The sequence below is a fragment of the Octopus bimaculoides genome, chromosome 21 (genome assembly GCF_046866305.1).
Source record: "Octopus bimaculoides isolate indiv1 chromosome 21, ASM4686630v1, whole genome shotgun sequence".
In the NCBI taxonomy this organism is placed as follows: Eukaryota; Metazoa; Mollusca; class Cephalopoda; order Octopoda; family Octopodidae; genus Octopus; species Octopus bimaculoides.
In genome coordinates, this window is record NC_142948.1 from 8,048,153 (window position 1) to 8,065,134 (window position 16,982).

Sequence of the window (16,982 nt, forward strand, 5' to 3'; positions counted from 1 at the left end):
CACAGTGGTTAGGGTCCATATGGCCCTTGGGGATCCAAATAAGATTTTGTTGTTAAAATTTATGTGCAATAAATTGGTTATACTTCTACAATACACAAAATACTTTAACGATATTTTATACAATTCCTAATAATATTTAATTATAAAAATATAATAGATTATTTTTAGACACCAAATGTATATATGTGTGTATGTACATATGTATATATGTACATATATATATATATATATATATATATACATATATATATATATATATATATATATATATATATATATATGTATGTATATATATTGTGTGTGTATATATAGCATACATATATAGACTATATTCTTTGTGTGCAATGAAGTGGAAGGGGGGGGGGGGGATATAAACAAGTTTTCCTGTTTATTGTGCTTATCCATGACATAAAAAACTTGGGTGGTCATTTTTCTATTATATTTAACACATTCTGGTTCTTATGACTAAACGCTCCATTTTTTTTTTCTTCCCTTCACATCACTGTTTTGTAATCACAACCATTTTTACCTGATATATTTAGAGTTTTGTTAAAAGCATGCTAAAAAATCCATTGAGTCATACGAATGAAGTTTTCTTAGTCCCATTATTTTCCTTCTATGTGTTATTTTTTTCCTTTATTCCTTTGATTATTGTTTGTTTGTGTTTAGACTTAGCATTCCTATTGTTGGGACTTTGCTCTCTTTCTTGTTTTTTTTTTTTTGCTATTTTAGATTTTAAAAAAAATGGCAAAAAAGGACGATAACTAAGGACCTTATGGTAGTGTGTTATTTTGTGGTAGCATTGGATTATCTCCCATCAAAAATGCATTCTCTATTTATGTGTGAAAAAAAAAGACCAATATTCCTACTAGAGTTGTAAAGAACAGTGTTGGTAACTTTGTTTACACATCAGCTGTGTATCTATCTAAGTCGTCCCATTTTTATGAGATGCACTGAGGCTAGAACTGTCTCAATATTCAGGGCTGTTAAGAATAAATATCTGAACTCGGGTAATTCAGTTGAACACATATGCTGTAGCCGGTCTAACTAGATTTCAGTAGTTTCCTACAAAACATTGAGATTTTCTTTTTCTCAAATGATTGGATCAAAACTGGGAGGAAAATTCCAGTTAACCCTTATTTTTAAAAAAAAGAATTTTGGGTTCTCAAATTTAATATTGAATAAATATTTAACCCTTTAGCATTCAGATTATTCTGTAAAATGTAATGCTGTCTTATTAATGTTGTTTTTAATTAGTCATGTATTATTTCATGGCTTTGAGATTTCGATGACGTGATTGCTTATTTTTAGAATGATATTGTAGGGTAGGTGTGAGAGGACAGATCTGGCTAGCTTGAACATAAACCCGATAGAATATTTTGGCTGGTTTAAATGGGAAAGGGTAAAACATTTCAGGAGCTGTTGGTAAATATGACAAATAAGTAATAATAGGACATATTGTCAATATTGAGAACCCTTCATTGGCTTATGCTTGAGCTTTATATCTGTGGCATGAAGTGGCTCCTGCTTGCTTTACTATCAAGTTGCATGTTGTAAAACCTGTTTTCAATTTATTATCCTGCTCACATGTTGAGTCATTGCCTTTTAATGTTCGCATAAGGGTGCAAGAGGACAAAGAGCAAAGTTGATCGGGCGTTAATCCTCCTTACAGTGATTAAATTTGTTGTTGGTGATGCAACATGCTAATTATATGCAAATCAGTTCTTGCAACTTCTTTCTGTTGGCTAGTGAAAGCAAAATGTGTGTACTACATCATATGAAATGTAGACAATTCCAGAAAGTACCCCACTATTAAAATTGAGTTAACTCGGTTACCATGTCTCAAGTGCTCAAGTGTACTCAGGTCCTCTGCAGTAAGGGTTGAAGGGCATAACTAATAGGGATTAAAATACCACTAGTTATCTCATTCAACAACCAGTTTTTGCCACCATCTCCCTACCTCACATACATTTGACAGGCTTCTGCACAGTTTCTACTAACAATTTAAACTCACAAGGTTTTGGTTGGTCCATGGCTATGGTAGAAGAAACCTGCTCAACTTACCATGCACAAGGATTGTGGAAACAAACTTGTTAACGACATAGTCATGCAGGGCACTTGATTTGCTAGAGATAGCAGCTATATATTTCTCAAATCTTGCCTAGCATCTTAAAAAAAGGAAGATAGATAGAATAATGTAATCTGGAAAAAACAAAATGATCATGTCTGGAATATCGTTAGTCATTGGTCTACTTGTTCAGGGTTGACCTGGGGTCAAACAACTACAACACCAACATATTGTAACAAAGCTATGAACTAATCTTTGCTGTTCTGCTTTCTTTTAAAGTGTTCAAGTGTTAAACTTTGTTGTTTGACAGTCATTTCCAAACATTACAATTTCCTTGTAACTGCTGGACATATATGGGCTACCAACATCAGAAGTAGTATTTAACTCCCAGATAATTTCACTGGTCTTCCCATTGGGGTGTGCATAGGGAGTTTGAATAGATCTAGTCATATAATAAACCGAGTTAATAGAATACTAGGATTGTTCAGTGTCATTCATCAGATGCCTTCATTTTTATACAAAAGTTTCTCCACGGATCACACAAGCTTGCTTTCTTCATTTTATTTACACAGTTCACATTTAATACACACACACACACACGTATATACAAGAGGGTGCTGAAAAGTTCCTGGCTTTAAGGGTATCGCGAAAGGCCTGGTCAGAGGCCCAACCTTCTGAGTCCTTTTACAGGACTTAGAAAAACTGAAGGACTACTGCAATAAGTGTGTGAACCTGAGAGGGGAATATGTTGAATAAAATCACAATTAACTGATCCTCCTGTATTTTCTTTTACTCAAAGCCAGGAACTTTTTAGCACCCCCTTGTACGTTTGTGTGTGTATGTGTGTGTGTATATATATATATATATATATATATATATATATAATACACACAGACATCTCAAAATAAATAGACATCATCTTTAGAATATCTATATTTAGAAACAAAATATTGTCATTTGTATATTAGCTGCAGAGGCAGTATTAATACTGAGAGGAAATATTTATTCCCACTTATACGTGGATGCTCTGTTTGAACAAACTATACTGTGGTAGATACCATGAGAGAAACTCCCATAATGGCTTCAGGTGCAAAATGCTTGCTTGTTTACATTGCTAGCGGGGAGATAAATCCCGTACTGTCTCCAGCACCAAAAGCCAATATGAGAGTTTGTTCCCTCAGAACACCCACGTTCAAGTGGGGATAGATATTGTCACTTGATGCATTTAATTATTTAATCAAGGATTCAACTTGTTTGGGCATCATATTAATGAGTTCTGTACACACATAAAAAACTATTAAGCGGAGTGTCTATTTACTTTTCAGATGCCTATGTGTGTGTGTGTATATATATATATATATATATATATATATTTATTTATTATTCCTTTTTTTTCTTTCTGCTTTTGTATCAATTTTTTTTTATTGCAGTTTCCAAAGTAATGCGATTTAGATTTGCTATTATTTGCAGCTACAATCCAAACTGATTATTTTCTTCATTTCTTTTCTCAATCATATTCCTTAATGTAAGCCTCAAGCTGTTATATAATAAACAATATTTGTATTAGTTTTCAGCTTTGTTATGTAACTGGTTACATATCCTATTGGCAGTTTGGGCTCCCCCCCCCCCTTTGTGTGTTATCCATAAAAATCCTTTTTAGTAAAAAGATTTCATTAAAACTTGTAATCACTAAGTGAATGTACCCTTTCATTGCATATATATGTATATATATTCTTAATTTCCCTTTTACTCTGTTCGATTATCTTTCCCTATTTCATTGCATTGCCTCTCTCATTCAATCTGCATGTTGTGTTGAATTCAGTTTTTACTCTTGGTGTCTTTGTATGCCGCCCTTATATTGGAAGTAAACGGTCTAGTTTGCTCCAGGAAGGAGCCATATTTCCCAAATTACAATAACGCAACAGGCTGTTATCCCAACTGGATATTTTTATAGGTCTTGTGACGTTGGAAGTCTCATTTGAGTCCGTGTTTTCCTGATTCTTGATAATTTAAAAAAATAAATAATTAAAACTAATGTGTAGTATATATATATATATACACAGCTTCTCTCTGATTTAACCATTTGACCATTCATTTGTTGATCCTTTAGCATTCAGATTATTCAGATGTAATGCTTATATACTCAAATTGTTTTTAATTAATCAGGCATCTTCAAATTTGTCCACATAGCCAGTTTAAATATTTAAAGGTTAAATTATTTTTCAATTATTTAATTCCTTACCGTCTATCAGTCTTACATTTAGCTTATTCCATATTTTGTTCTGGTACATTCAATCTTAGGGACAAAGAAAAGAGAAAAAAATGAGTCTCCTAGATATTACAGTCTTGAGTCCTGAAGCCCATAGGGCCTGTTACTCAGTTTCCATGGTGTATAAGTGACAACATTTCCCCTAATTGGAACACTTGTCTGTTGCTGGGTTACTCATTTACAATTGAGTGGACTGGAGCGATGTGAAATGAAGTGTTTTACTCAAGAACACAATGTACTGCCTGGTTCGGGAATCGAAACCATGACCTTTTAATCATGATTGTAGCACTCTAACCATTAGGTGATGCGCTTTGTAATTTTAGTCATACCCAAACCGTTTACTTTAGAAGACATTGTTTTCATAAGAAAGTAGGTACTTTTAATCTGATCAATCTTTCCTTTTGAGAATTTAATCAACAACAATAAAAAACAAAAAAATGGGTTGAAGAGTGAGTAGGAGATACTTATGAACAAAATATTTCTTGTATTCATTATGTGAAAATCTTCATTGGTAGTGGAGTGAACTTGACTCCCTTTTGTATTTGGTTCTGTATGTGAAATATTCAAAGGAAACCTAATTCTTGAAGTGATCATATCAACACCATGTCAAGAGTATTAAGGTAGAAACTGCCCTACTTTTCCTCCTCCTCCTCCTCACAACAAATATAAAGATTTTTTTCTTACCTCAACAACAACAATAATAATCACAATGAAAATATTAAAAAAAAAACCTGTTGTATTAGAATCCATTCTTTTGCATAGGAAATGTGAAAGAACTCTCTCAGAGATAATAATTAATAGGTAACACCAGTTAGTATAACAACTGTTAAAATTCTTTTTTTTTTTTTTTAATTTGGTTTGCAAGATTCTTGTGAATTCTTGTGTTAAGACGAATCTTGGTATGTCTTGGGAAGGTCACTACATCAATAACAACAACAAACACAGTGTGTTATTATTATTATTGGCATAACAAACACAGCAAGCTGGCAGAGTCATTAGCATACTGGGCAAAATGCTTAGCGGTATTTCGCCCGTCGCTATGTTCTGAGTTCAAATTCCGCCGAGGTTGACTTTGCTTTTCATCCTTTCGGGGTCGATAAATTAAGTACCAGTGAAACACTGGGGTCGATGTAATCGACTAGTCTCCTCCCCACAAATTTGAGGCCTTGTGCCTCCAGTAGAACGGATTATTATTGGCCTAACGACCCTCCCAAGACAAAAGATGTTAAAGTTCTATTTATACCAAGCACAGCATCAAGATAAAATTAGTTTAATATTAACCCTTTAGAATTTAGATTACTCTATATATCCTTGTTGATTTTGATTAATCATGCATTATCTTGTAGTTCCAAGATTTGTTTGTTTTTAGAATGACATTGTAGGGCAGTTGTGAGAGTTCAGATCTGGCCAAAAATAAAACAGGTAGCATATACGGGCTGGATATGGCTAGTTTAAATTCTAAACAGTTAGAGTATATTTAAATGTCTAAAACCTTTTAGCTCAGACCACATCCACTCCTATCATAGAAAAGTATTTCTGTTGTTAAAACATTCATGTCAAAAGCAAAACTTCCTATCATGACTTATTTGAGATCCTTTTGTTAAGTTATGTTCTGAACAAGTTATTTTTACTAAATCCATTTAAATTATTGATTATTTTCAAAATTAATTGCAACTCATAAGTTGTGTTTCATTATAAATATAGTAAGAAGAGGATGTAAGTATATATATATATATATATATATATATATATATATAAAATAAAATATATAGAGAGTGTTACTCTAGAATTAATTTTGAAGATACACCTTAAGTTATCAGCAAAATAGCACAAAACAAAAGAAAAAAAAATCTTTTTTGATTCATTAATCTTCATCTGCTTCCATTTAACATCACTTTATATATATATATATATATATATATATATATATATATATATATATATATATATATATATATATATATATATATATGTTTATTTTTGGAAAGTAGGCAATTGGTTTCTTTTGACGAATTTACTTCGAATACTTAGATTTTCAGTACTATCCATCCTACTTTTCAGTGCTTTTTAACTCATGCAAATGAACTGGATGAAACTTATGTCTTTTAGAACAGAGGAAGTGAAGTACTTATGAACAAAATACTCCTTTTTGGTCTAAAATTTATAATTTTCTCGCCCATAATTTTAGGGGCTATTTCTTGCATTCCTTATGTCGATATCTTCATTGGTAGTGCAGCGAACTTAATTTTTAAAAATTTTGTCTTTGTTTCTGTATGTGAAATATTCAAATAAAACCCTAATCCTTGATTTATTCATATTAACACCATGTCAAGTGTATCAAGGTAGAAACTTCCCTGTTCTTCTACCTGATCCATCACACAACAAATATAAAAATATTTTCTTATCTCACTTCTTATCCTTCATTTAACAATTTCCTTAATTAGTTAATTACCTGATAAATGCAATCACTGTATAGATTAAGGATTGCAATCTCACAATCAGAATCTTCCCCATTCACACACATGCCCCCCTCTCTCTCTCTCTCTCTCTCTCTCTCTCTCTCTCTCTCTCTATATATATATATATATATATATATATATATATATATATATATATATATATACATACACACACACATACATACATACACATATATAATTGTTAAACAGGACGTCAAACATTAAGACAAGGCAAACATCTCAAGTCATATACAATATTATTATAAGAAGAAATTATCATAAATTATTATAATATTGTATATGACTTGAGATGTTTGCCTTGCCTTAATGTTTGATGTCCTGTTTAACAATTATATATCTGCTGAATCGGAAATCTGCAATGGCTCTATAACTACCATCTCGGCTATAACCTTGGAGCCCCAGTAATCCGTTACAGCACTTGCCTAGCGTACCTAATCGTTTAGATCACCTGTGAACTTAACTTAACCCCCATACTTTATATATATATATATATACACACACACACATACACACACACACACACACACACGTGCATACACACCTGTTTGCTATGTGTTGCCAAGAGTTATGTGCCAGTTTTATTTCTCAGAACGAGGCAGTGTATGATATTGTTGATAAATGATAGAATTACTTGCGTCACTGACAACATTGACCAATAATAATAACTAGCAAGGGTCACTTAAGACAAGGAACAATAAATAGAAGCACATTCAACTTTAAAAGAACAATACAGCAGTGATGTCATTGCTGTGCAAATTATAGAAGCATTTGCTTATAAACTGATCAGAGATATTTAAGGACAGCAAGCAACTGCAGCACTACCTTTTGATTAGTACAACACAGCATGACACAGTGAACTTCGTCTCTCTTTGTCTTTTGGTTATGTATTTGAAATTTCCATATTAAACCTAATTCTTGATTTGGTCATATTAATAACAGTCAAATTATATAGAATTGAAAACCTCCTTGTTCTACTTGCACCTTCACACAACAAATATCAAACCATTTTCTTATCTTACTTCTTATCCTTCAATTAGCAAATATTCCTTTAATTAGCAACTGTTCTTTTAATAAGTTGATAATCTTGTAAATACAATCACTGAAAAGATTCAGGATTGCCATCTCTTGATATAATTCCCTTCCCTTACGCATATGTATGTATACGCACATCTATTTTAATGTGTGTTGCCAAAAGCTATGTGCCAGTCTCGTTCCACAATCTTGAATTGAGTAAATTGATTGAAAATTAGTGCCTTTGCTTTTGAACTACCCCCCCAATTTCATTACAGGGGACACTACAAATCTTCTTTCTGGTAAGAAGCTGTCTAGTTTCCCATGACTTGATCTGGGTAACAAGGTGAGTCCTTCCCATTTTGTCTCCTGCTTTCTGCCATATTATACACATAGAACCAGGGCAGAACTTTCCAAGTGACAAACTTATACATCCATTTCTGCTTTATTTCTTCACATTGGTCACTGCTATTGTTGTTGTTGTTCTTTCCATGATAACAATAACTATGATTATTATTGTTGTCGTTGTTATTTTTTATGAATGTTTTCTGATTGATCTATGCACAGATAGAGCTTATATCTAGTCGCATGTACTATTTTATACCCACACTCTTATTCACATGCACACACACTCCTACATACATACAATTGCAGTCTCAAGGAATCATTTCACAATTAGAGGAAAGTCCTACTGGCTCAGTTCCTTATCCAAATAACTTATATGTATATATATTGGAATAGTCACAAAGCCAAAAGTTGATATTTTGAAAATATTTAATATGCACATTTCAAGAATTTATGTAAGATAACCATTATGTAATACTACCTTCGTCAGTCAAGCACAGTTTTCATAACACAAAGCTTATTCATCAGAGAGAAGAAAATACTTGATTGAATCAAACCCAACATACGTAGCTGATATTACATCAATAACCACAGATCAATTGTGATCTCAGTAGTATTTGAATTCAAGACACAGCAGATGGAACCAAATACTGTAAAATGGCTGTTTTGACACCCTATCTTTTTTGCCACTTTACAATTTTCTCCTTAATAATAATAATAATAATAATAATAATAATAGTTATGATTTCAAAATTTGGTGCAAGTCAGCAGTTTTGAGGAGAGTGGGGAACCTTGAAAGGATGACAGGCAAAGTCTATCTCAGTGGCATTTGGACTCAAAATCTAAAGAGCTGGAGGAAATGCTTCAACAACAACAACATTAATAATCATCCTTTCTACTAAAGGCACAAGGCCTGAAATTTTGTGGGAGGGAACTAGTTGATTACATCAACCCCTGTGTTTCACTGGTACTTCATTTATCAACCCTGAAAGGATGAAAGGCAAAATCAACTTCGACAGAATTTGAACTCGGAACATAGCGATGAGCGAAATACTACCAAGTATTTCGTCCAGCATGCTAACAATTCTACCAGCTTAATAATAATAATAATAATAATAATAATAATAATTAATCTTAATAAGTAATAACAATAAAAAATAATTATATTTATTTTTCATGCTGGGGCACCTCTCAAGGAGGTGTCCCAGCATAGCAATAATCTAATGATTAAGACAAATAAAAGAATAAAAAGTCAATGAATAATAACAGCAAAACATTTTTTTTCAAATTATTTCATCTAAGTTTAGCAGCAATTTAGAATACCACAGCAGCAGCAGTTAAATTTCATCCACCATTCTCTTGTTTAAATGTTGCACTTTTTTTTTTCTACTCTTAACACATTTCCACTACTTAACACATTTCCTTCATTTAATTCTTATCACACACCTGTGTGACTTAAAACAGCAGAAAGAAGTTTAAATTCTTATAAATGTTACTTCATTTATGTTCTTTTTAATGCATAAATGTCCCTTCATTTTTGTGTACTTTGATAATAAGTATGTTTAGCTATTTGAAACAATTTCAGGAACACAAAAAGTAAATGAAAAATAAGCAAGTCATTTAATGATACTTCTACAATGGATGCAGCCTGTTAATTAATCTCTTTACCCTTTTGTTACCGTATTTATTTTGAGATGCTCTGTGTTACTTTCAATTATTTTAAATATAACAAAGAATTTAGTAAAATAACTTAGTTCTCATTAAGCTAGTGTTAGGAACATAAATTGTGACTAAGGTTTAATGGAAGATTTATGAAAACAAAACATTTGTACTACAGAGCCAGTTTCATCCGGATTGGTATCAAAAGGGTTGAGCTATTGCTCTCTTTAACAAGCATGAGTTAAGAAGCTTGCATCCCAACCACATGGTTTCTGGTTCAGTCTCAATGTGCAGCACCTTGGCAATTGTACTTTACTTTTGTTCTGCTCTGACCAAAACCGTTTAAGTAGATTTGGGACATGGAAACTGAAAGAAGTCCATTGTGTGTGTGTGTGTGTGTGTGTGTGTGTGTATCTCATTATCATCATCATTTAGTGTCTGCTTTCCATGCTGGCATGGGTTAGACAGTCTGATTGGAACTGGTAAGTCTGAGAGTTGTACCATGTTCCAGTCTGATTTGGCATGGTTTCTACAGCCAGATGCCCTCCTAATGCCAACCACTCCAAGAGTGTAATGGGTGCTTTGTATGTGCCACCGGCATGGGGGTGCTTCTATATGCCACCGATACAGGTGCGAGTTACGTGACACCAACATCAGCCACGATTATGATTTCACTTGGCTTGATGAGTCTTCTCAAGCACGACATATCATCAAGGGTCTCTATCAATGTATTGTGTATGAAAATAAAAGACTGGATGGAAAAGGCATGGCTGGAATGCCCTTAATCATACATGATCTCAATCAAAGTTGACCTATAGGCATAGGAGTGGCTGTGTGGTAAGTAGCTTGCTTACCAACCACATGCTTCCAGGATCAGTCCCACTGCGTGGCATCTTGGGCAAGTGTCTTCTACTATAGCCTTGGGCCGACCAATGCCTTGTGAGTGGATTTGGTAGACGGAAATTGAAAGAAACCCGTCGTATATATGTATATATATATATGTATGTGTGTATGTGTTTGTCCCCCCCCCCCAACATCGTTTGACAACCGATGCTGGTGTGTTTACATCCCCGTGACTTAGCGGTTCGGCAAAAGAGCCCGACAGAATAAGTCCTGGGGTCGATTTGCTCGACTAAAGGCAGTGCTCCAGCATGGCCACAGTCAAAAAGACTGAAACAAGTAAAAGAGTAAAAAGTTAGGCTAAACGCTATATGAATGTTTTGTCCCAAACATTTCCAAATTGTCCACCATATTATCAATCTATTATTACAGATAGAAATTGAACTAATTTCCTCTATATTACAATATACACATGGTTCTCTTGGTATTTAGTGCTTTCTCTATATAAGTGAGATTATCTCTGATGTTTAGAGATTTGGGGTTTCTTCAACAACCTCCAATCACACCAAATATAACAGACTATCATCTTCCTGTGTTGTAAATATTTTGTTTTTGCAGCAGATTTTTTTAACTTTCTACAAACACACACCCACATATTTTCATTTTCTCTTTCTTTATCTCTGTCTACTCCTCTTCACACTTCCCCTCTCTCTTCTGCTCACACTTTTCTTCTCTCTTTTTACTCCCCTCACTGTTTCTCTTTCTCTCTTTCTATTCCTCTCTCTACCCCTCTCACCCTTTCTCTCTGTTTACTGCCACTTTCACTTCATCTCTCTGCTCTTCTCTCTGTCATCTTTCTTTCTTTCTCTCTCTACTTCTCAGCTCCCTTCTCTCTCTGCTCCACTCCCTCTCTCACATTCTTTCTTACTTTCTCTCTACCATACATAATAATCCTTTTCTTTCTCATTTGACAAAAGGAAATTCAATATTTGGTTTTATCACAATGGTGTCTTGTATTATGTGGAACACGTTACATAACATCTTGTGTTGTGACTAATATGATACAAATAGCAAACCCTACCATGTGATGAATACATTACAACATCTAGTGATGTGATCATTATGTTACAGCATCTTGTGACAATCACCCATAGCGTTGATAGTTACATTACAACATCTTGTAATGTGATAATTATAACATCAATATGATAATTACAACATCTAGTTTTCTTCACAAAAGACATTTCATCTCCTCTGATAATTATGTATTGTGTTCTGATAATCACATTATAAGATCTTTTGATAGTTACATCTTGGAGTATGACATTTACAATACATCTGGTTAATTACAAGATCTTGTGGTATGATAATTACATTACAAGACCTTGTGGTGTGATAATCGTATTACAAGATCTTGTGATGTGGTAATTGTAGTGTGATAATTGTATTACATCTACTTCTATCATAATTACAATATCTTGTGGTGTGATATTTGCAATACATTTGAGGTTATGTTAATTACATTCCATGAACTTGTGATAATTGCATTACAAGGTCTTGTGATGTGATAATTGTATTACAAGATCTTGTAGTGTGGTAATCGTATTACAACATCTATTTCTGTGATAATTACAATTTCTTGTGGTGTGATATTTATATCACGTCTTCTGTGATAATTACATCTTAAGGTATGATAATTACATATCAACAACTAGTATTTTGATAATTATATTAGAAGATCTTTTGTTGTGATAATTACATTATAAGATCTCATGATAATTACATTACAACATCTTGCTATGTGATACTTTTGTTACAGCATCTTATAACAATTACATTTTCTGTTGTGGTATTTACATTACTAGGTCTTCTGTTGCGGTAATTACATTATGAAATTTTATGGCCACGATAATCACATTATGTCTTATATTGAGATAATTACCAGATTTTCTTGTATGATAATTACATTACAACATTGTATGTTGTGATAGTTACATTATGTATTAATTGCTTACAGCATCTTTCTCTCATTTGAATTCTTTTAAATAAAGTCATAAGAGCTATTTTTTCTTTCTTTCTATATTTTTTAATTATTTGAAACATCTACTGTGTTGTTGTTGTTATTTTGCATAATTTCAACTAATTCAATTTAAATTTTGTTCAAGTTACCCTGGTTTCATTTATTTTTGTATCAAAATCTTTATTTAGCTTTTAAAGAAATGATGCCTTGATGAATGAAACAACCATTTTATTTCCAGACTGGATTTGTGACAAGATAAAGACAAAATAAATAAATAAAAATCCAAAATCCAAGGACAAAATTAATCCTTCCATGACCACACTACTGATAAAACATTTTAATTAAATGTATTTCAAGTAATTTTGGGAATAATCAGTGAATTTGTTGTGATTTTATATAAAAATAACTTAATAAAGTTTCTGAATCAGATCAAGGAGAGATCCTCTACTCAGTCAATCATCTTGCTTGAAATAGTAACCAAATCTTCCTAAAAATCACATATCCCTTTATGGGGGGAATTATTATTAACTTGCTTTGAAACAGATTAGGGTTTGTGATAAGAAGGGTATCCAGCCAGAGAAAATCTGCCTCAATAAATTCTGTCTGACACATGCAAGCACAGAAAAGTGGATGTTAAATGATGATGAACTTTCTCATTATTAATCTGGTATTTCAAACAAATTAGCATGAAATTTTGATGGGAGGTTTTTTAATTTATATCGCTTTGAAAACAGTTTGTACCACAGAACCAAGGTCAGTTTTGGGTAGGTTGGGTATCATAAGGGTTAAATGGGTTTTTAAAAAAATTTCCATGGTACACCTATGGTACACTGTTTGTGAACCCTTGGTCCTGATTAGATACCCCCTATGGAGCACTGTTTGTGAACCCTTGGTCCTGATTAGATACCCCCTATGGAGCACTGTTTGTGAACCCTTGGTCCTGATTCTGAGTTAAAATCCTTCTGATGTTAGTTATGAATTTTTTCATTCCTTGGTAGAAGGATCTACAAAACAATTGCCAAGCTTGACTTGGGTTTGTTCAATCAACTTTGCCCTTCCTCTATAAATGTGTGGCATTGATTGTTGCAGTTTTTGTTATTTCGATCCCTGCCTCTCCCAGTCAGCACTGATCAAAGATGTTCCATCCATGACTATCCCACCAATGTTGTGTATCTATGACTATATTGTTCATTGTGTCGTTCTCCTTTTAAAATTGTAGAATGTAATATCAGTGAGGTCTTGCTACTATTTTTAGCTGGCCAAGTGACAACATAATGGCTTTCTCATTAACCTGACAACTTCAAGGTTATGTGTGAGAATTTAAGAAATCCTCCTCTTTATCATCATCAACATCAACACAGCCATCTTATGTTTTAAAAAGTACTAAATGTGATGGCATAAAAGATGCATAGGCATATAATATGGTTCCCATTTTCGTCAGTGCATCATCATTATCATTTAGTGTCCATTTTCCATGCTAGCATGGGTTGGATGATTTGATAGGAGCTGGCCAGCTGGAGGGCTGCACCAGGCTCCAGTCATCTGTGTAAGCAGGGTTTCTACAGCTGGATGCCCTTCCTAACACCAGCCACTATACAGAGTGTACTTGGTGCTAGCTACACAGAGCTGGCACAAGTGCTCATTTGCGCAGCACAGGCATGGGTGTTTTTTATGTAACGGGGGTAGAAAAAATGTTTTTAGTGTATTAAAGCATGCAATATAGGCCCAACTTCACATGTAGGGCCTGGGATAATTTTTTTGAGACCTATTTAAAGAGATAAAATACATCCCATATACCAACATATACAATATATTTTGAAGTTTTTTTTTTTTGTTCTTATATCCTAACCAAATCAACAAATTGATAATATTTCTAGTTGTTGCACAGTTGCATGACACAATTCTAAAGTCCCTTTAACCCTTTCATTACCAACTCACCCGAAACCACCTCTGGTTCTGCAGTACAAATGACTTGTTTTCAAAAGTTCTGAATTAAAATCTTCCACCAAAACCTTAGTCACAATTTATGTTCCTAACACTAGCTTAATGATAACTAAGTTATTTTACTAAATTCTTTGTTATATTCAAAATTAATTGAAAGAAACACAGAATCTCAAAAATAAATACAGTAACGAAAGGGTTAATATTTTAGTATTGTTTATCATCTAAATGCTAAAGGGACTTATGAATCACCCTTTTAATTTTTTTCTTTTTTTGCATATGTTTTTTAAGTCTAATTTCTTTTATTCTTATTTTCAGTTGACAAAGCTGACCCGATAAACACAGGTTGTCACCAGCCACGAACTTTGCCAGACGTTGTTTATACCGAAAGTGGTTCTCCTCCGATGGAAAAGCATGCCCAACATCATCCCATCTGCAGCAAATCTTGGCCAGAAGTGGAGGCCCGCAGGCTAATCCTGCACGACAATGCTGACAGCAGTTGTGACACTGTAAACCAGAACATTTAAAGGCTGGCCATTTTTGAAGCCCTCATTTGGCATCAGTTTCTCTCTCTCTTTCCTCTCTTTTCCTTCCTCTTTCACATCACTCCAGCCCCACCCCTTCAAAACAATTTTTTTTTTTTTCCAAATTTTGTGTACGTTATTTTTGTACAGTCATTTTTGTTGTTTTTATTTAAATAGACATTTTAATTTTTTTTTTTTTTTTTTTTTGGTCTCTGTATGTGCGAGTGAAAAGTAAAATATGGATACAAGCGAATTTGTTTATTTGTTGTATCGAAGATTACAACAACAACAAACAGCAACAGCAACATCACGCACATAAACCAATGAAAATTTGCATGTGTGTGTGTGTGTGTGTGTGTGTGTGTGTGTCGAAAAGAAAAAAAAATATATGACATAACATTGATATTACATGCATTGATAATGTGCATTATTTGTAATTTTTACTTTTTTCTGTGAGTGTATGCACGGCTGTGTGCTTGTGCGTGTGTGTGTGTGTGTGTGTGTGCATGCATGTATGTATTTTCCTTGGGATTTGTCTGATAGATGTGCATGGGGTGGGTGGGGTGCTTACTTTGTCCAGCGGTGAGCATGCGTACTTTTGTTGCAAGAAACTTTAAAAAAACAAAAAGACAGAACCCTAACCAAAAATACATATATATATATATATATATATATATATATATATATATATATATAATTTATGTAATATATATATAGATATATATGTAATGTAATGTTTTACTTAATTTATCCATCATTGATCATTGCTTAAAGTTTAGTATTATATTGGCAAACTCTAAGTCAGCCTTCATTCCATTAGTCTAACACATGTATGACGTCAGATTGTGGTTGCACTCCCCAATAATATACACGCAAACATATAGATTATATGTGTGTGTGTATGTAGGTACGTATATATATGTATGTATATATATATGGATGTATGTTACGCACACAAGAACAATGTGAAAATAAATAAAAGAATGTTATTTGTTTAAAATAAAAAAAAGTAACTGTAATAATGAATTTTCCTTGGCGGTCTATTGTGTTCTATGTACATAACATAATAATAATGATAATTATTATTATTATTATTATTATTATTATTATTACTACTGTGAAAATAAATTTCAAGACCCAGAGACCCTGAGAAAATGTATGCATGTATGTGTGTGAATATATGCACATACATACACACACACACACACATACACACACATATATACACACACACACATGCATACATATATATTCATATGGTTTTATATATATATATATATATATATATATATATAGGAAGGATCCATATACACACACATATATGAATTTATCTGTATATGTACACACACATCAATATGCACATATGTATGTGAATCTATGTATGTTGTGTGTGTACATGTATATCTATATGTATATATAGGTGTGTATCTGTATATAGAATGCTTATGTGTATATTCCTGTATATATATATCTATATATGTGTGTGTGTGTGTGTAACTATGTGTATGCATATTAAATATATATGTATGTAGATGCATCTCCATTATCACTAATCACTGTTTATACTCATAGCACTAACGATTTGCTGCAGCAGAAATAATTCCCAAGAATATCTGGAATATGGTATGACAAGCTTGGTAAAAGACTCTTCAAAAGGAGAAACAACTACAACAAACCCTCATTTAATATCATTGTGTTTTGTTTTTTTGTTGGAATTTGTGTGTGTGTGTATGTATGTGTGTGTGTGTGTATATATATATATATATATATATACATACATGTGTATGTGCGTGTATAGTTTGCAGAGTAGTATTGTTGGTTTGTA

The 16,982-nt window shown here is 33.0% G+C and overlaps 1 protein-coding gene across 13 annotated transcripts in view; it reads left to right on the plus strand.

Annotated features, from left to right (window-relative positions):
- Positions 1-15,785, plus strand: part of LOC106880938 (palmitoyltransferase ZDHHC9) — a 169,219-nt gene extending 153,434 nt beyond the window's left edge. For 7 of the 13 annotated variants that reach the window (XM_089339432.1, XM_089339434.1, XM_089339438.1 and 4 more), the window contains one exon: positions 14,952-15,785. In XM_089339432.1, coding sequence (XP_089195558.1) covers positions 14,952-15,160 — 209 coding nt within the window. In that variant the 3' untranslated portion in view covers positions 15,161-15,785. Of the gene's footprint in view, positions 1-8,106; positions 8,175-14,951 lie in introns of all 13 variants that reach the window. The other 6 variants (XM_089339442.1, XM_089339439.1, XM_089339441.1 and 3 more) reach the window with 4 other exon arrangements.
- The last annotated feature ends 1,197 nt before the right edge of the window (positions 15,786-16,982 follow it).